The 20,357-nt window shown below is 49.1% G+C and overlaps 1 protein-coding gene across 2 annotated transcripts; it reads left to right on the top strand.

The window, feature by feature from the left end:
- The first annotated feature begins 229 nt into the window (after positions 1–229).
- Positions 230–18,194, top strand: LOC114768816 (cytosolic phospholipase A2-like). Of its 2 annotated transcripts, XM_028961120.1 has the most exons (19): positions 230–540; positions 1,111–1,155; positions 2,256–2,336; positions 2,574–2,655; positions 3,077–3,225; positions 3,310–3,423; positions 4,712–4,749; positions 4,999–5,143; positions 7,360–7,496; positions 7,580–7,802; positions 8,222–8,336; positions 11,046–11,183; positions 11,280–11,372; positions 11,443–11,508; positions 13,389–13,619; positions 15,575–15,759; positions 16,002–16,191; positions 16,386–16,543; positions 17,197–18,194. In XM_028961120.1, exons 3-19 carry the CDS (start codon positions 2,304–2,306, stop codon positions 17,398–17,400), a joined length of 2,301 nt encoding a protein of 766 aa, XP_028816953.1. In that variant the 5' UTR covers positions 230–540; positions 1,111–1,155; positions 2,256–2,303; the 3' UTR covers positions 17,401–18,194. The 2 variants fall into 2 exon arrangements, with proteins under 2 accessions (XP_028816953.1, XP_028816952.1); XM_028961119.1 differs by lacking the exon at positions 1,111–1,155.
- The last annotated feature ends 2,163 nt before the right edge of the window (positions 18,195–20,357 follow it).

Here is a 20,357-nt window from a genome sequence, read left to right on the forward strand (position 1 = left end):
GAAATACATATAAACATATGGGAAGAATAAACACTTACACTGTATATTATATATAACACCATGCTCAGTATACATTTTCCCATATGTGTATGCGTATAAAGGTGTGTTTGTGAATAAAAGAGCTTTTTCTTCATAATAAGAGTATTTAAAAGTAAAAAGGAACCGTGCTGCGTCTTTGAATGCGAGCTGAACGTGAACCTGCCCCGGGCCTCTGTCGCCCTCTAGCGGGCAGGTCTGCGCTCCTGCGGCGGGGGAGAGGAGCGGCTCGTCCCGCCTGAGCTGCGCGTCCGGGCCTGTCCGCCCGCACTCCACGTCCGGCTGCGACGCCAGTCCGAGAGCCGCCGCGGTTTGCGCCATTTTCCGAGCCTGTCGCGTCTGCTTTTTTTTGTTTTTTTCCGGCATTAAGTCCCCGGCCGAGAGGAGGCGCGGCGGCGGCGGCGGCGGCATTTCCGACTCGGTCCGCGGTGAGAGATATCCGCCTCCTCCCGCTGTCGGGCTGCACAGAGCCGGAGAGCCGCGGAGCTCCGGACCGATGAGCAGGTGAGCGGGGCCACGTTTTTATATCACTTTTATTTAGTTATCTAGTATTATTATTATTAATTCATTCGGCGCTGCAGCGACAGTCGGGAAGTTAAAGGTTCCGCAAAGTGGCTTTTAATGTAACCGTGAACGATGATGTTTCTGTTCATTAGTCTCCTGTCCAGTAGAGACTCTTTTCCTCGCATTTATACACCACGTGTGTATGTATGCGTGTGTTGGTGTGGTGTGTATGTATATGTGTGTGTGTTGCTGGTGTGTGTGTATGAATATATATGTGTGTTGGTGGTGTGTGTGTGTTATGTATATGTGGTGTGTATGTATGTGTGTGTGTGTTGGTGTGGTGTGTGTGTATGTATATATGTGTGTGTTGGTGGTGTGTGTGTGTATGTGGTGTGTATGTATATGTGTGTGAGTGTTGGTGTGGTGTGTGTATGTATGTGGTGTGTGTGTGTGTGTGTGTGTGTGATCAGTAGATAAATGTCATTCCGAGCACTCTCTGTCACTCTTGTCCCTGATAGTCACACTAATGTGTGTGTGTGTGTGTGTGTGTGTGTCTGGCGCGGGTTCCAGCGTCTCCAGACTTGGACGGAAAGCGGGTTTGGACGCGGCTGCACAGTACGTGGCGAGTCAAACGTGCACAGAGCGGAACATCATGCTCGATTAAACACTCACAGTGAGAGTGTGTGTGTCTATGCTAGTAAATGTGTGTGTGTGAGAATATATGTGTATGTGAGTGTGTGTGTGGTTGCTGAGGGTGTATGTATTTATCTGTGTTACGTATATGTGTGTGTGTGAGTACGTGTGTGAGTGTGTGTGAGTGTGTGTGTGTGAGTACGTGTGTGTGTTTGAGTGTGTGAGTACGTGAGTGTGTGTGTGTGTGTGTGTTTGTGAGTACGTGTGTGTGTGTGTCGGTGTGTGTGTATGAGTACGTGAGTGTGTGTGTGTGTAAGTGTGTGTGTTTGTGAGTACGTGTGTGTGAGTGTGTGTGTGTGAGTATGTGTGTGTGTGTGTGAGTACGCGTGTGAGTGTGTGTGAGTATGTGTGTGTATGAGTACGTGAGTGTGTGTGTGTAAGTGTGTGTGTGAGTGTGTGTGTTTGTGAGTACGTGTGTGTGAGTGTGTGTGTGAGTATGTGTGTGTGAGTACGTGTGTGTGAGTACGCGTGTGAGTGTGTGTGAGTATGTGTGTGTATGAGTACGTGAGTGTGTGTGTGTAAGTGTGTGTGTGAGTGTGTGTGTTTGTGAGTACGTGTGTGTGAGTGTGTGTGTGAGTATGTGTGTGTGAGTACGTGTGTGTGAGTACGCGTGTGAGTGTGTGTGAGTATGTGTGTGTAACCCCTCCCAGCTTTATGTGTCTGCTGAGTCACGTGTTCATGTGCTGCAACCTCCATCAGTGTGTTATGAAGCAGAGGAGAACTTTCTCAGGCTTATCTAAGTCTGTTCGCCACACACACTTCCTCTGTCACAACACACACATGTGAGCAACTGCTGGCCTGGGATTGGACATGATGCTGATGTGTGTGTGTGTGTGTGTGTGTGCAGTGCTCATGGCTCAGATAAGTCTGTGTATATAACGCTGTGTGCGTCAGGAGACCACTCTCATCTTCTACCCTGATAAATGCTATCTTGTCGTCATTGTGTGTGCGTGTGTGTGTGTGTGTGTGCATGTGCGTGTGTGTGTTTTGTCCTCTTTTTTTTACTCTCTGCCCTCCTGCAGTTTGTGGCGAAGTCTCTGCTGATCTGAAGACCGTTGTCTGGCCTCAGGATGTCTGCCATAGACCCGTACCAGTACATCATTGTAAGCTCCTCATCTCCTTCCACACGTGACCATGTGACCACTTCTCCGTTAGGGGAATGATTACCGACAGAAACCATGGAACCAAGTGTAAAAATGAGAACATGTTAATTAGGGAGAGCTGAGATGGAACCGCCTCCTCGTCCAGAGCCTTCCTGGTGCTGATGAATGGGAACGTTCTTGGAACGTTCTCGGAATGTTCTCGGAACGTTCTGAACGCTGCTATGTGTGTGTTTGCAGGTGGAGCAGCAGTACTCGCACAAGTTCACAGTGACAGTCCAGCGGGCAGAGAATGTCACCAAAGGAGCGCTGGGCGACCTCTGTAAGTGTGTGTGTGTGTATGTGGTGTGTATGTATATGTGTGTGAGTGTTGGTGTGGTGTGTGTATGTATGTGGTGTGTGTGTGTGTGTGTGATCAGACAGAATTGCGCTCAGACAGACTCTACAGAGATACTCTGCTGGCTTAGCATGAGGACATATTTACTGTAGTGGACACGTTGAGAAGGTGCCTGCTCTCGCCGGCATCATCGCCCCCGACGGCCCTCGCCAGTTCACTTTCAGAATGACTGCGAGTGACGCGCAGATCTGATAAAACGCGTCTCGAAACGCCTTCTCGCCGAGCTGCGCCGAGGAACTTAAATCAGGAGAACTTCCGTAACTGCATGCTGGTCCACTAGCTGATTGTGGTGCTCAGCTTGGTTCTACCGATGTGTGTGTGTGTGTGTGTGTGTGTGTTTGTGCAGTGGACACTCCTGACCCCTACGTGGAGCTCTTTATTCCGGCGGCTCCAGAGAGCCGCAAACAGACGCGGCACATCGACAACGACATCAACCCTCAGTGGAACGAGACCTTCCACTTCATCCTGGACCCCAACCAGGAGAACGTTCTCGAGGTGAGACGCCCGGACCGGGAATAGAATCTGTCTTATCTCCAGGATGCCACCAGACTCACCGTCTGGCTGTGTGTGTCTTCTCAGCTGACCTTGATGGATTCCAACTATCTCATGGACGAGACACTGGGCACCGCCTCCTATGACATCTCCAAAATCAAGGTGGACCAGACGGAGACGGTCGCCTTCCTCATTGGAAAAGTAAGAATAAGTGTTGAGGAGCTGCTTCACTTTTCTCGCCCACCGCGCCGACCGAGCGGCAGAGCGGCAAATTCGAAGCAGGAAGTAGCTCGGACCAGCAGGTTCATGTCCTCCACATCCCATATGTGGCACAGATCCCAGGTTCAAACCCCACTTACTAACATCGTGTCCCTGAGCAGGACACTTAACCCTGAGTGTCTCCAGGGGGGGGGACTGTCCCTGTAAATACTGGATAAGGGCGTCTGCTAAATGCTGTAAATGTAAATGGATCCGCAAGGTTCTGAGGTTTGTGTTCTGTAGGTTGGAGATGGATGGTAGAACTGTGTGTGTGTGTGTGTGTGTGTGGTGAAGATTGTGGAGTGTGTGTCGAGCGAGAAGAAACAGACATTCATGGGGAGGAGATTAAAACACAGACTCCCCCGGTTCCTGACCTGACTGTTCTGCTGCAGTCGGCCTGACCTGGTCTGACCTCGCGGCTGCACCTCACGTCACTTTAAGGCAGCAGGAGCGTCTTCTTCTCACTGGGCCCGTGGGTTCAAAGCTCGAGGTGCCACTGAGGTCCCCTTGATGAAGGTCCCGTCCCCACATACTGCTCCCCAGGCGCCTGTCATGGTCCCCACTGTCACTAAGGGTGATGGTAAATACAGAGGACACGTTTCACCGTGTCACCGTGTGCTGCGCCGCAGTGTTTCACAATGACAACCACGTCATTTTCACAAAATAATAGACGTTATGGCTGTCATGGCTGCCCGGGTGCCTGTCATGGTGCCCACTGTCACCAAGGGTGATGGTAAATACAGAGGACACGTTTCACCGTGTCACCGTGTGCTGCGCCGCAGTGTTTCACAATGACAACCACGTCATTTTCACAAAATAATAGACGTTATGGCTGTCATGGCTGCCCGGGTGCCTGTCATGGTGCCCACTGTCACTAAGGGTGATGGTAAATACAGAGGACACGTTTCACCGTGTCACCGTGTGCTGCGCCGCAGTGTTTCACAATGACAACCACGTCATTTTCACAAAATAATAGACGTTATGGCTGTCATGGCTGCCCGGGTGCCTGTCATGGTGCCCACTGTCACCAAGGGTGATGGTTAAATACAGAGGACACGTTTCACCGTGACACATTGTGCTGCTCTGCAGTGTAGAGGAGGGAAAAAAAACGTTTAAGCCACTTTTTAGTTTGATCAGCTGTCAGCTGGCCCTTCGCGGGCAAGACGTGTCACTTCCTGTGTCAAGCCACCGTCCAGCCGCCACCTCTCACGCTGATGCTCTTCTGTTACAGGCAACCAAGGTCCACCTGCAGATGTCTTTGGAGGTCTGGTAAGGAGCACCACTACTACGGACGGTGACGTGCTGGTTAGCTCCTGCTTTTAAGAGCCACGCCCCCCCAGCGTTCCGCCCTTAAGACGCTGGTTAACGTGTTGTTGTGGCAGACACTGAACAGGCACCACACTCGTGGTGCTCAGCTCAGAAGATCGCAATCCATCAATACTTACTTCTAGCATCTCGTTTGTAGAGCCGCGTTCCAAGCATTCATCACAGCTGTAGAGTTTCTCTTCCGTCCCACAGCACGGACCTGGACCTGCGCTTCAGCCTGGCCCTGTGCGATAAAGAGAAGTTGTTCCGACAGGCACGGCGGGAGAAGGTGATGCTGGGAATAAAGAAGCTGCTGCACATGGAGAAGCCACAATTCCTGCCCAGCTCCCCACAGGAGGTACTGACCTGGATTAGAGGGGCTGCCAGTAGCCTGGTGGGGAAAACAGGCTCAGTCCCAGGTTCCAAACCCCACTTACTACCATCGTGTCCCTAAGAACCGCACTGAACCCCGAGTGTCCCTTTAACTACTGACTCTAGTAAAATTGCGTTCAGACAGACTCTACAGAGATACTCTACTGGCTTAGCATGAGGACATATTTAGTGTAGTGGACTAAACCAGTAATCAGCAGGTTAGTACACCAGGTACAGGACTAAGATTGGACCAAATCATTTCTATAGTGCTAATGCAGGACTGGAGAAGTGAACGTTCTGTCGGGATAAAGGTGGCTGGTTTACTATTCCGTGATAAAGTCATCTGGCATATTGCTGAGCGCAGGAGTAACACAGACGAGGGTAAAGAAACGGTGCAGTAATAACATGTGAATAGGGGTGGTATAAATTCTGGAAGCGAGTACGGCACGCCAAGCTTTGCATTTACTGTCCTCCTCGTATCGGCTGACCTTAACCAGAGGACCCGTGGGCCTGTGTTTGAATCATAATGAAATAAATCAGTGGCCCCGCCCGACGTGTGTAAACACACCCCCCACACACACACACGCCGATATGATGTCCTCGGTAAAGGATTAAATTAGTTTACCGGCTTTGGTGTGTGAACTCCTAATCTCTTCAGTTCCCACACACGGTGATGTGGGGGTTTTACCTACGACCGTGACGGTGACCCCTCGCTGGGGTACGGAAAGTATTCAGACCCCCTCACATTTTTCCCTCTTTGTTTATTCTAGCATATGGCTGCAATGTAAGTTCATTTTTCCTTATTAATGTACACACAGCTCCCCACATTGACAGAAAAACACAGAAATGTTGACATTTTTGGCGATTTATTAAGAAGGAAAAACTATTCAGACCCTTTGCTCGGTATTTAGTAGAAGCGCCATTTTGAGTCTTTTGGGGAAAGATGCAACAAGTTTTTCACACCTGGATTTGGGGATCCTCTCTGCCGTCCCTCCTTGCAGATCCTCTCCAGTTCTGGCACGTTGGACGGTAAACGTTGGTGGACAGATATTTTTAGGTCTCTCCAGAGATGGGGTTTAAGTCAGGGTTCTGGTTGGGCCATTCAAGAACAATCCTGGAGTGGTGTGAAGCCCCTCCTTCATTATTTTAGCTGTGTGATTTGGGTCATTGTGTTGTTGGAAGATAAACCTTTGGCCCAGTGTCATCTTGGTGTCTACAGACCAGACAATCTTATTTCTCACCTTCTTGGAGCTTTTTTCTAGCAAACTCCATGCGGGCTTTCATGTGTCTTGCACTGAGGAGAAGCTTTGGGTTCTTCTTCACCTCTCTCACCTTCTCCCCCGATTGCTCAGTTTGGCCAGCTTCAGGAAGGGTTCTGGTGGTCCCAAACATGTTCCATTTAAATATCATGGAGGCCACTGTGCTCTTAGGAACCTTAAGTGCAGAAGAATTTTTTTGGAACCTTGGCCAGATCTGTGCTACAATTCTCTGAGCTCTTCAGGCAGTTCCTTTGACCTCATAATTCTTATGTGCTCTGACCTGCATTGTGAGCTGTAAGGTCTTATATAGACAGGGGTGTGGCTTTAATAATCAAGTCCAACCAGTATAATCAAACACAGGTGGAGTCAAATGAAGGTGTAGAACCATCTCAAGGATGATCAGAAGAGATTGACAGAACCTGAGCTAAAAAATATAGGGGTGTCACAGCAAAGGGTCTGAATACTTAGGACCAAGTGATATCAGTTTTTCATAATAAATCTGCAAAAATGTTAGCAATTCTTTGTTTTTCTGTCAATATGTGGTGCTGTGTGTACATTAATGTAGAAAAAAATAACTTCAATAATTGTAATTATTTAATGGCTGCAAAATGGCTGCAATATAACAAAGAATATAGAATAATATAAAATTCAAGAGGGTCTGAATACTTTCTGTACCCACAGTATCTGTGTTTGGCTTTTCTTCTATTCATTGCCTGGAAGGTGAGAAGGGACCAATAAAAAACAGTCACCCCAGTTACCGTTGGACATTGATAATAATGCAGCAACGTTCCTTATGCACCCGTCAATAGAGTTGAACTCTACATCTATTTCTTTTTTGGGGTTGGAGTTGCACCTCGAAAGCGGACCAGCCCGTGTAGAAGAGTGTGATGAAATGTGCATGAACAGGGACAGGAAGTGACGTCACGGCCTCCCCTCTGACCAGGTCCCGGTGATTGCGGTGGTGGGCTCAGGCGGCGGTTTCCGGGCCATGGTGGGGTTCTCGGGCGTGATGAAGGCGCTGTACGAGTCGGGGGTTCTGGACTGCGCCACCTACGTCGCCGGGCTGTCCGGCTCCACCTGGTGAGTGGAGAACTCTGCTTGTGGGTTTGGGGGGGTCTTCGGGGGGGCCCTGTTCATGCGGCGTTCCCCTTCTCCAACGCCAGGTACATGTCGACGCTCTTCTCCCACCCCGAGTGGCCCGGTAAAGGCCCGGGCCAGATAAACCAGGAGCTGATGCAGCGGGTCAGCAGCAACCCCCTGCGGCTGCTGCTGCCACAGCACATCACCAACTACATCCAGGCCCTGTGGAGCAAGAAGGCGGCCGGGCAGCCGGTCACCTTCACCGACATCTTCGGCATGCTGATCGGGGAGACGCTCATCCCCGCGGTGAGCTGTGCGCCGTGGTGATGCGCTTCTTACTGATCTGAATATGAAGAATGTTGATGTTATCACGTCAGGACTCTTTCGCTTTACGTAACGTCTGAATCGTAACAGTACACTAGAAATTTAGCACGTAGCATTTACAGGGATAAAGGGTGGTAGTGGCCTAGTGGGTAACACACTCGCCTGTGAACCAGAAGACCCAGGTTCAAATCCCACTTACTACCATCGTGTCCCTGAGCAGGACACTTAACCCTGAGTGTCTCCAGGGGGGGACTGTCCCTGTAACTACTGATTGTAAATTGCTCTGGATAAGGGCGTCTGGTAAATGTAAAGGGGTTTGCAGGTTTGGCGTAGCTGTAATGGTAACTCAGACGTGGCTCTGAGTTAAAAGCGATGCCACTTTTTGTCTGTCTTGTCTGCAGAGGATGGACAGTAAACTCAGCGAAATGCAGGAGAAGGTGAACGAGGCCCAGTGTCCCCTCCCCCTCTTCACCTGTCTGCATGTCAAGCCCGACGTGTCCGAGCTCATGTTCGCAGGTGTGTAGATGTGTGTTTGAACAGCACGTGTGTGTGTGTGTGTGTGTGCGTGTGTTATGTGATTACGCTGGATTTATTATTTGCATAAATGGGAAGTCGCCTGTTTCCTCGTTCTCGTGAATAGATTCCAATGGACATGAGGAACCTACCGATGTTCTCATCACATGCACCACACACACAGCAATTCTTCCAATTCTTCCTCTAATGGCTAATGGCAAACCCCCAATAATACAACAACAACAACATTTATTTCTTATATAGCCCAAAATCACATACAGTATGTCTCAATGGACTTATACTATACTAATACTTGCTCACCACGAAATGTGAGAAGAACGGATTGAACTCATTTCAGTGACGAGCACGTGGATCATGATGTCACTGTGAAGCTGAGACCATCGTATATAAGTACGATTACACCAGAGTGCAGGGGATGGTTGTATTCGTAGTCGGGGTCCTCGTGAGATTACGGTCCAGACCGGTCAAACCTCTGCATGTGCTGAATTCATTAAAAATAAGGTGAAATGCAGCGTTGTCAGAATGTGATTTAAAGTAAATTAAAAAAGGATTCACAAATATGCAAATCACCAGTTGCTTTAGCCACACCCCCATGTTATTTAGTCTAATAAGGTCGAATGTTTTTTTTTTACAGCGCCTGACATGAAGGGTTGAATTAAAATTTGAATACATTTTTGTGAGATGCTGTATGAGAGTATATCCACGCGCCGGTGTTTACTCGTATACGGCGGCGGTGACGCTTCACGGCAGGTACGAGCACACAGAGGTCACCGCACGAGGCGTGACGTTTCCTCACCCGAAATCCCGCATCCGGCTCGCTGCTGAGCGGAATGGAAGGAATGCGGCGGCGTGCCCGGCCCGGGAGGGGTTTCGGATTGAGTAAACGCGTGTGGGGTGTTGCGTTCGGGATCCCGAGACTACGAGTGTTGAGTCAGGAGGTGATTATTTATGGAAACGTTTCAGTTTCGCAACGGCCAAGCGGAAGGCGACAAGCTGACATTCTCACTAAAGTATTCCCCTTTGTTTGTGTGTGTGTGTGTGTGTGTGTGCGCGCGTGTGCGTGCATGCCTGTGTGTGTGTTTGTGTGTGTACAGTGGAGGAAATAATTATTTGACCCCTCGCTGATTTTGTAAGTTTGTCCAATGACGAAGAAATGAAAAGTCTCAGAACAGTATCATTTTAATGTTAGGTTTATTTTAACAGTGACAGATAGCACATCAAAAAATAACTTTAAATAAAAGCTAGAAACTGATTTGCATTTCATTGAACCCCTACCAACCATTAAGAGTTCTGGCTCCCACAGAGTGGTTAGACACTCCAACTCAATTAGTCCCCCTCATGAATGACACCTGTCTTAACTAGTCACCTGTATAAAAGACACCTGTCCACAGACTCAATCGATCAGGCAGACTCCAAACTCTCCAACATGGGAAAGATCAAAGAGCTGTCCAAGGATGTCAGAGACAAAACTGTAGACCTGCACAAGGCTGGAATGGGACACAAAACCATTAGCAAGAAGCTGGGAGAGAAGGTGACAAGGTGATGACATTTTGAAGGTGATGACATTTTGTTGCACAAAATGACCATCAATCGACCTCGGTCTGGGGCTCCACGCAAGATCTCACCTCGTGGGGTCTCAATGATTCTGAGAAAGGTGAGAAATCATCCTAGAACTACATGGGAGGGGTTAGTTAATGACCTCAAAGTAGCTGGGACCACAGTCACCAAGAAAACCATTAGAAACACATTACACCACAATGGATTAAAATCCTGCAGTGCTTAACTCAACTCGCCGTGTTTGGAGGAAGAAAAATGCTGCCTATGACCCCCAAAACACCGTCCCCACTGTCAAGCATGGAGGTGGAAACATTTTGCTTTGGGGTGTTTTTCTGCTAAGGGCACAGGACAACTTCACTGCATCAACGGGAAAATGGATGGAGCCATGTATCGTAAAATCCTGAGCGACAACCTCCTTCCCTCTGCCAGGAAATTGAAAATGGGTCGTGGATGGGTGTTCAAGCATGACAATGACCCAAAACATACAGCAAAGGCAACAAAGGAGTGGCTCAAGAAGAAGCACATCAAGGTCATGGAGTGGCCTAGTCAGTCTCCTGACCTTAATCCAATAGAAAACCTATGGAGGGAGCTGAAGCTCAAAGTTGCACAGAGACAGCCTCGAAACCTTAGTGATTTAGAGATGATCTGCAAAGAGGAGTGGACCAAAATTCCTCCTAAAATGTGTGCAAACTTGGTTTGACCACTAAGTATTAAGTCTTTTTTTGTTAGAGGGTTCAAATACTTATTTCACCCAATGAAATGCAAATCAGTTTCTAGCTTTTATTTAAAGTTATTTTTTCAATTTTCCTTTTGATGTGCTATCTGTCACTGTTAAAATAAACCTACCATTAAAATGATACTGTTCAGAGACTTTTTATTTCATTGTCATTGGACAAACTTACAAAATCAGCGAGGGGTCAAATAATTATTTCCTCCACTGTATGTGTGTGTGTGTGACGTGTTAATGATGTTGGTCCCGGTGTCCCGCTGTACAGAACTTGTCTGCTCTCTGATTTGCACGCTGAGTTGAATTCGGCGCCAACGTCCTGCCAGAATCTCAAAATGATTTTTTTTTTTTTGTCTGTCTGTCTGACTTCATAAAAACGACGTGCGTGTGTTTCTTTAAACGGACAGACTGGGTGGAGTTCACCCCCTACGAGATCGGCATGGCCAAATACGGCACCTTCATGACCCCCGACCTCTTCGGCAGCAAGTTCTTCATGGGGACGGTGGTGAAGAAGTACGAGGAGAACCCGCTGCACTTCCTCATGGGTAGGCGAGCGCGGCCGAGTAAACTAGGCAGGCCCCTCCCCCTCGGGAACGCGCGTGACCGCCCCGCCGCGCGCGTGTGTGTTGGTGTGTCCGCAGGTGTGTGGGGCAGTGCATTCTCCATCCTCTTCAACCGGGTGCTGGGACTGAGGGAGACCGGAGGGAGCGGCAGCACCATGGAGGAGGAGCTCGGTGAGTGTGGCGTGGATGCACGCGCAGGAACGCCGTTCGCCGTTCTTCATTTGGCTGGTGTGCTTTACAGAGCAGATTAAACCCGAGCACATTGTGGGGAGGAACAGCGTGGACAACGACGAAGAGCCGCGCAAAGGTGAGGAGCAGGACAACTTCCGTCCCTTTTCTGGTCCTCTGGGTCCATGGAGAATCATTTTACATTTTACATTTCCAGCATTTACCAGACGTCCTTATCCAGAGCGACTTACAATCAGTAGTTACAGGGACAGTCCCCCCCTGGAGACACTCAGGGTTAAGTGTCCTGCTCAGGGACACAATGGTTCATAGACGAGTGTGTTACCCACTAGTAGTTACAGGGACAGTCCCCCCCTGGAGACACTCAGGGTTAAGTATCCTGCTCAGGGACATGATGGTAGTAAGTGGGGTTCGAACCTGGGTCTTCTGGTTCATAGGCGAGTGTGTTACCCACTAGGCTACTAACACCCAGTAGTTACAGGGACAGTCCCCCCCCCGGGAGACACTCAGGGTTAAGTGTCTTTCTCGGGGACACGATGGTAGTAAGTGGGGTTCGAACCTGAGTCTTCTGGTTCATAGGCGAGTGTCTTACCCGCTAGGCTACTAGCACCCTAAATCGGTTCACGTTGTGTTCAGTATTTTTCCGTATTTGGTTGTTCGGTGCCCCGCCCCGAATCGTCACCGGAAAGGCGCGCCATTCAGCGGCCGTGCCGCTTAAATAAACAACAGCAACGCATTCCGACTGGGGAACTAGTTTGGACTGCGCCCCAAAGTTGCGGTGATAACACACCCGGTGCCGACCCACCTTTCATTCCCCAGATGAGCCAGACGTGTACCAGATGACGGTAAACCTGTAAACCGACATCGTAACCCGTGTCATTTAGGGTTGCTGTTAGACTGCATGTCACTTATCGGCTGATCTCTCATGCAAACGTGTGCGGTGAACTGAGTCACGGTCTGATGTCATTTCCTGCTTTCCAGTTATAACGTGGCCCCACGCTGCCAGTGACCAGAATATCGGCCCTGCTGTTCATTACAATATGAACTTATTTATCGCCACTAGTGGTTCGCAAAATGCCTCATTCGTTGATTAACCGCGATTAATTCTCAAGACTAAAGCTTGCTGTAAAGTTTGGTGAGCAGTGGGCGGCCATGACAGGCGCCCGGGGAGCAGTGTGTGGGGACGGTGCTTTGCTCAGTGGCACCTCGGCGGATCGGGATTTGAACCGGCCACCTTCTGATTACGGGGCCATTTCCTGAACCGCTAGGCCACCACTGCCCCTCCGACTGGAGCGCCGCCACACTAGAACGTTGCCCGAACATTTTTAAAAAGTTCTTTAAAAAGCACTTAACAATAAAAAATACTGTAGTGGCTGGTGCTCCATTCGACTAGCCGAGACGACCAGCACCTTAAGACCAAGAAAACCAAGTTTGTTCAAAAAGTATTTCAGATGAATCTAACACACACACACACACACACACACACACAAAATATTAATCTGGCACTTAACAATTCCCAGCATGTTGTATTCCTGACAAGTTCGGCCTTATCAGGACTCTTAGTTTTGTAACTAAATCTATAGAAACTGAACGAGAATTGCTGGTTTCCTCCTGTAAGTCGCTTTGGATAAAAACGTCTGCCAAGTAAAGTAAAGTAGAGTAGAGTAGAGTAGAGTAGAGTAGAGTAGAGTAAAGTAAAGTAAAGTAAAGTAGAGTAAAGTCGAGTAGAGTAGAGTAAAGTAAAGTCGAGTAAAGTAAAGTCGAGTAGAGTAAAGTAGAGTAAAGTCGAGTAGAGTAAAGGAAAGTAAAGGAAATGGCTCCATTGTCATGAAGGAGGAACAACAATTTGTTGCCGCTCCTCTTCTCCCTGCAACGCAGACACGCCCACATTCAACTGCGGTTTTACGCCGCTACTTTATTTGAACATGTATTTGAACATGTTTGTAAGTGAATCGTAGTGATTTTCCAGCATGTGACCTGTCTGCCTCCGCTGTCTGCCAGGCGGGACGGAGAACCCGGAGGCCGAGGACGAGTTCCGGCAGCAGGTGAAGGCCAGCTGGGTCCAGCGGATGTTCACGTCGCTGTTCAGCGACTCGGCGCTGTTCAACACGCGCGAGGGCCGCGCCGGCAAGGTCCACAACTTCATGCTGGGCCTCAACCTCAACGCCAACCAGCCCTTCTCGCCCTTCAGCGAGTTCATGCTCCGCGATGACGAGACCGACGCCGTGACAGGTCACAATACTTGAGTGTTACAGGGGTGTGTTGCGGTGAAGAGAACGTTTTCATTTCTATCTGATCTGGCCTTGCGTCCACACGGAGACGCCGTTTCAGGGGACCCGCAACAGGTTTTTTTTCTAAAATTGGTTCCAGAGTGAATTTTTTTGGGAAAACACTAATGTACCCAACCTCCAACCTGACCTTTAACCCCAAACGCGTCCTATTTGGCGGATAGCACGTTCACAGGCGGATAAAACAGTGCTCGGGACGTTCTCACCAGTCAAGGTGAGCGGGGGGTTACCTACAGGTGTGGAGGGGGGGTAAAACAGCGTTCGGGACGTTCTCTGTTGTCCCCATGTGGACGACTACATTTCAGATAACGCTCCCGCATGGACGCAGGTTTTTTAGAAACCGAAAACTCATTGTCATGTGGACGTGGCCTCAGTCAGAGGTGAAAGGTGATGAACCAGGATGTTAAAGTCAGAACAAAGTCAGACTCTGTTGCTGTTCTCGGCTAATCATGTGTTGGAATGCTGCTGAACTCCTACGAGGGACGAGCAGAGTAAACAGATAAAAAAAGAACTACTCTGCTCTACCACACCAGTTAGTCCTGTGGGAAAAGAAAGTGGATTCAACAAAGTACCACTTGGTTATGGTTATAAGAATGGAGCTCTGCATCTTACATTTACATTTACAGCATTTACCAGACGCCCTTATCCAGAGTGTCTTACAACCAGTAGTTACAGGGACAGTCCCCCCCTGGAGACACTCTGTGGACCTTGTAAACAGTGGACCAAAGTGGACCTTGCCAAACATTCTAAACAGAGAAAATCTGTTACAGGCCACCCTCACGACCCAGCCACCAACACGGCCAGAGGGGGCTTTTAGAACTGTGAAGATACTCAGAAATCTCCACAGCGTGATATTGTCTTCAGTCCTTTTGAGGTTCCACGATTGGAACCACACTCGTCTATGAACCAGAAGACCCAGGTTCAAACCCCACTTACTACTATCGTGTCCCTGAGCAGGACACTTAACCCTGAGTGTCTCCAGGGGGGGACTGTCCCTGTAACTACTGACTTTAAGTTGCTTTGGATAAGGGTGTCTGGTAAATACTGTAAATGTAGAACACCCCGTTGTTTTTTCCCTTCATTTCTGCGTTTCCCCCTTTTTTTGTAGGAAATTGTAGATTAAAAACGCAGGGCTGCCTCATTTCCTCGCAGAGTTCGCGTCTTTGGGGGGGACGCCTGACTGTTCCCGTCTATCCGAAGAGACAAAGCCCCGCGGAGTGCTGGGAATGGCTTATAAAAGCAATGCTGGGAAATGATAAGAGGGCTTTTGGTTAGTGTGTTCCTGGCCGGGGTCCTGGATGGTGGGATGTGATGGAACTGAGACGGAAATGCCAGTTAAACCAGATCAATGATTATGTCGTCTCCAATTCCATCATAATTTACCCTTACGAGGGCAGTTTCATTTTACGTATAAATATACAGCTTAGGGCTCTATTCTTTAACGTGCGGTTACGGTACAGATATGCGATGTTAGTTGTAGGACTTTGAGGATCTGGACCTCCTCGGATGACCACTGCGTGGGAAATCTCTCCAGAATCCTGGACCTCCATTTGTTTTAGTTGTGGGATCTGGCTGCGTTTAGAAGGTTTTTCTGTTGAAAACGAAGCCCTCCAGCCTTCAGCGTGAAGGTGAAGGTGACACAGGCTCAGCTGCTTCCTATGTCACCAAAAGGTTTTTTTTCATCAAAAGGTTTTTTGTTTGAATATTTTTTAGATGTTTGATGAGGTTCCAGGTAACTTCGTGTCGATGGAAATCACCTGCCGTGCTGCAGTTAGTCAGCGGCTATTAAAAATGTCGTCCGAGTCTCTGCTTGTCTCCACATCTCCAACTGGCTGTAGGTGTTTAGAGGAAATTCGCTCCGTGGGGTTCACCGTACAACGTTTTCTGGAATGTTCTCAGACCCCGACGAGTTCGACCGCATCTACGAGCCGCTGGACGTGAAGAGTAAGAAGATCCACGTGGTGGACAGCGGCTTGACCTACAACCTGCCGTACCCCCTCATCCTGCGCCCGCAGCGCGGCGCCGACCTCATCATCTCGTTCGACTTCTCGGCCCGGCCCAGCGACTCCAGCCCCCCCTTCAAGGTCAGAGGTCACAAACAGGGCCCATGAGCACACAAAAAAGCCAAAACCAGAATAATATAAATGTACCTTCAGTTAAAGGGTTTCTACAGGTCTCAGCAGGCTACGTTTTTAAAACCGAGACTCATTTAATGTCCCTACTGGTTCAATTTAAGAAAGAACATTGGATTCATCACACGCTATCTGTCCTAGCTGAGTAGAAGTATTGCGGGTGGATGGAGAACTTCTACTGATCCTCATTGCAGGAGCTGCTCTTGGCGGAGAAGTGGGCTCGGATGAACAAGCTGCCCTTCCCCAAAATCGACCCCAAGGTGTTCGACCGCGAGGGTCTGAAGGAGTGCTACGTGTTCAAACCCAGGCCAGGGGACAAGAACTGCCCCACGGTCATCCACTTCGTGCTGGTCAACATCAACTTCAGGACGTACAAAGCGCCCGGTGAGTTGATCTCCGGCCTCTTGGAGCATCAGAAACGTGGCGTTACAGCGCCGTGAAGGTATCTCCCCCCCAAAGTAAACACGGCGATTCGCACACGCGGAATGTGCTACATACCGCACACAGAGGAGATCTTCCCCACGTCTACAGACCAGCCGTGACCGTAGTCGAGTCACCTCGGAAACTCTTACTTGCAGGGGTGCCGCGCGACACGGAGCAGGAGCGGGAGTTCGCCGACTTTGACATCTTTGATGACCCTGAGAGCCCCTACTCCACCTTCAACTTCCAGTACTCCAACAAGGCCTTCAAGCAGCTGCACGACCTCATGGAGTTCAACACCCTCAACAACATTGATGTACGTGTGCCAGCGGTTGGACGATCGTCAGGTAGATCTGTTTTATTCTGCAGAACTTTGTCAATCTGAGGGACGTTGGTGTGTGACCACAAATTCATCCTCCGGGTTGGTTTCACCTCAGTCCCGCCTTGAGTAGGTTCACCTCAGGGCCAGAATCAGCTGTGTACCTTCATCTGAAGGACAAAGGACACTCGTTTCTGGACGAGAATGCTGAAATATTGGACAGAGAAGGAGTGAGGGAAGCTTTGCGTGTGCAAATCAACAACAGAGGTGGAGGCCTCAGACACAACTTATCTCCAACCTACTTCATCCATCCCCGGAAAAATCAGGCCCACCAGGTCGGCCACATTTAACGACCCGCTTGATGGGGGTAGGAGGAGCTGCCAGGGCGGGGCTGTCACATCCATTCAAGGCGGGATTGAGGTGAAACCAACCTGGAGGATACATTTGTGGTCACAAGCCAGATTCCCTCAGATTGACAAAGTTCTGTGGAGGCAGAATGAAACGTCTCTACGTTAAAGAAAGAAAGAAAGTCCAGTTGCCGCGACTCAACTTTCAGACGAGATTCAAAGTGATAAACATGGCCAGATTATTGGAGGAAGAATTCCAGATCCAGGAACGTTGTGTAACATGCGATGTTCTTCCCCCCCCAGGTCATTAAAGAGGCGATCAAGGACAGCATCGTTTACCGCAAGGAGAACCCGTCTCGCTGCTCCGTGTCCCTCTCGCTCGACGAGATCCAGAACAAGAAGTTCCTAAAGAGGGACGTCCGTGGCAAGCTCCGCCCAGCTGACCTCCCGAGGGCGGGGCTGGCCTCGGCCAAGGGCCTGCCGGGCTTCTGCAGCACGTCCAGCTGAGTCCGGGGAACCGCACATCTCCCTGGGTTACAGGTCTACATATAGAAATGTGAAATCCGTGATGGATATGGGGGGGTGTGTTGGGGAAAAAAGAAAAACTTGAGGACGGCTGTGGGTGAGCTGAAGTCCTGCTGGGATTAACTGAGTGGGCGTCGCCCACCTCCCTCCTCTCTGGCCGTGAGGTGTATTTGGGTGGCGGGTGGGGTAACTGGGTGGACTGGACCCATTTTTTGTTGTTGTTGTTCTGGATTCCTCTGTATTGAACGTTGCTGACCTGTTTCTTCATCTTCTCTTGAGATGGTGTCCGAGATCTTGCTCTGCTCTGATTGGTCAATGTATCTCACACCCCTTTTGTTCCCTCATTGTCAGTGTAGAAACAAATTCGTCAGAGCTAGAACATCTGAACCCTTCAGGCCACTTCAGGAGCTTCTCAGTGTTATGGGATCTTGTAAAAGATGATGGAGATCAGAGGGACCCCAGTAAATCCACGAAAGTTGGATGAGTTTGACTCACGTCTGGCATGAAGACATCCCATGATGCCCAGCATTACCACACACGTGCTGATTGGCTGACGGAGAAAGCAAGGCCAGTGTTCTATGCGGATTGGCTGATAAAAACAGCAGATTAGTGCTGGATGCTGATTGGTTCATAAGTGCCTGGGCTTTTAACTCACTTTTCAACTTTTTATATTAAACAGTATGTTTATTTTTTTTAAGTTAATCATGAACTTTTTGACCAACTTTTTGTCCAGGTTTGTTTAAAGTTGTAATAAAATAAAAGTGGTAAGATGTTTACATTTAATAATAATTACATTAATAATATTAATAAATAATAGTGGTTGATATTTTAATACTTTTACTGGCATAATAAATGCAATTTCTTTTGCATTCACTGAAAGCGTTTTGTTCATGTTTCCCACACCTCAGATGTGTGATGGGGACTTAACACCACTTTCGGTTTGAAATCACTTCCTGCACTGTGTGTGTTTCAGTGTGTGTTAGTGTGCACGTGTTGTGTGAGTGTGCTTGTGTGAGTGTGTGTGGGTGTGTCTGCGCATGTTGTGTACATGTGTGAGTGTGTGTGAGCGTGTGTGAGTACGCGTGTGTGTGTGTGCATGTGTGTGTTAGTGTGTACATGTTGTGTGAGTGTGCGTGTGTGTGGGTGTGTCTGCGCATGTTGTGTGAATGTGTGATCGTGTGTGAGTTTTAGTGTGTGTGTGTGTGTGTGTGTGTGTTAGTGTGTACGTGTTGTGTGTGTGTGTGTGTTAGTAAGTACGGGTGTGAGCATGTGTGAGTGCGTGTGTGTGTTAGTGTGTACATGTTGTGTGTGTGTGTGTGAGTGTGCATGTGTGTGTACGTGAGTGTGTGTTAGTGTGTACGTGTGGTGTGTGAGTGCGTGTGTTTGTGTGTACGTGAGTGTGTTAGTGTGTACGTGTTGTGTGTGAGTGCGTGTGTTTGTGTGTACGTGAGTGTGTTAGTGTGTACGTGTTGTGTGTGAGTGCGTGTGTTTGTGTGTACGTGAGTGTGTTAGTGTGTACGTGTTGTGTGTGAGTGTGCGTGTGTTAGTGTGTACATGTTGTGCGTGAGTGTGTGTGTTAGTGTGTACGTGTTGTGTGTTATTGTGTGTGTGTTGTGTGAGCGCGCATGTTAGTGTGTACGTGTCGTGTGTGTTAGTGTGTATGTGTGAGTGCGTGTGTGTGTGTGTACATGTGACACTTTGCTGGTTTTACTTGAATTGGTTTTGGAATTCGTTGGTGAGATGAGTGTTAAGACCTCATTTTCTGGCGTGTGTGAGCACGGACTGAACGTTCAGCGTTTTGATGGCATCAAATAAACGCCGCGTGCAACACTGCCATCAATTTCCGTCCAAATCCCGACAAACGAACGCAGCTACAGTGACAACGAGTGTTTGGAGCGTCCGGACCCGGAGCGGCGCTGTTCTCAGATCAGGCGGCCACGGTCCCTACCGGCACCAACTAGAAAACCAGCAAGCGACGTCATTACCACACTAATCAATTATACCCCATTATTCACCCCATTATCAGTAGGGACCAATCCCGAGCCAGCAAGACACCTGCTCCCCGGGCGCCTGTCACCGAGGGTGACGGTTAAATACAGAGGGCACGTGTCACCGTGTGCTGTGCTGCAGTGTCTCACAATCGCTTCACTTTCATGTGTTCCAGCTTGCTGTGATCCGGCATTCCTCGTATCCAGTCACACACACACACACACACACACACTCCTCCCATATGTAGGAGGACTGGTGGTGGAATCATTAAACACACACACACACACACGAGTGTGCATTCACGATTCCCCCTGTTTTGATGGTTTCTTCGAGATTACACACACAGGATTGCGCCGTAAATCGTATTTACTTCTGCGAGTGCGAGTGTGTGTAGGAGTGTGTGACTCAGGAGTGTGTTGTCGACAAAAGCTACTTCTGGCTTGTTTGCATCTGTGGGCGTCCTGGATTTATGCCTAAAAAGTGTTTTGCGTGTGTGTGTGTTTAGTCTTAGTCTTGTTTGGGGGACGCCTACTCGGCGCGTCATCAGGCAGATAAAGGAACGGCTTCATCATCAGCAGCAGAAACACTGCAGCACAGCACACGGCGTCACGGATGAAACATGTCCTCTGTATTTGATCAGTGGGCACCATGACAGGTCAAAGTGAAGTGATACACAGCAGCACAGCACACGGTGCACACAGTGAAATGTGTCCTCTGCATTTAACCCGTCACCCTGAGTGAGCAGTGGGCACCATGACAGGCGCCCGGGGAGCAGTGTGTGGGGACAGTGCTTTGCTCAGTGGCACCTTGGCAGATCGGGGTTTGAACCGGCAACCTTCTGATTACGGGGCCGCTTCCTTAACCGCTAGGCCACCACTGACCCGGTCAGTGGTTCTGGCTCGGAGAGCTTCCTCGTCAGTGGTACATTTACAGCGTTTACCAGACGCCCT

The sequence above is a fragment of the Denticeps clupeoides genome, chromosome 19 (assembly GCF_900700375.1).
Source record: "Denticeps clupeoides chromosome 19, fDenClu1.1, whole genome shotgun sequence".
NCBI classification, from domain to species: domain Eukaryota; kingdom Metazoa; phylum Chordata; class Actinopteri; order Clupeiformes; family Denticipitidae; genus Denticeps; species Denticeps clupeoides.

What these genes read in the sequence shown, in the direction of transcription:
- LOC114768816 (XM_028961120.1), top strand. Translation starts at nt 2,304, where the DNA reads ATGTCTGCCATAGACCCGTACCAGTACATCATT. An exon ending in TCGCCTTCCTCATTGGAAAA is followed by an intron (nt 3,424 to 4,711) that starts GTAAGAATAAGT and finishes CTTCTGTTACAG; the next exon opens with GCAACCAAGGTCCACCTGCA. An exon ending in CGACGAAGAGCCGCGCAAAG is followed by an intron (nt 11,509 to 13,388) that starts GTGAGGAGCAGG and finishes GCTGTCTGCCAG; the next exon opens with GCGGGACGGAGAACCCGGAG.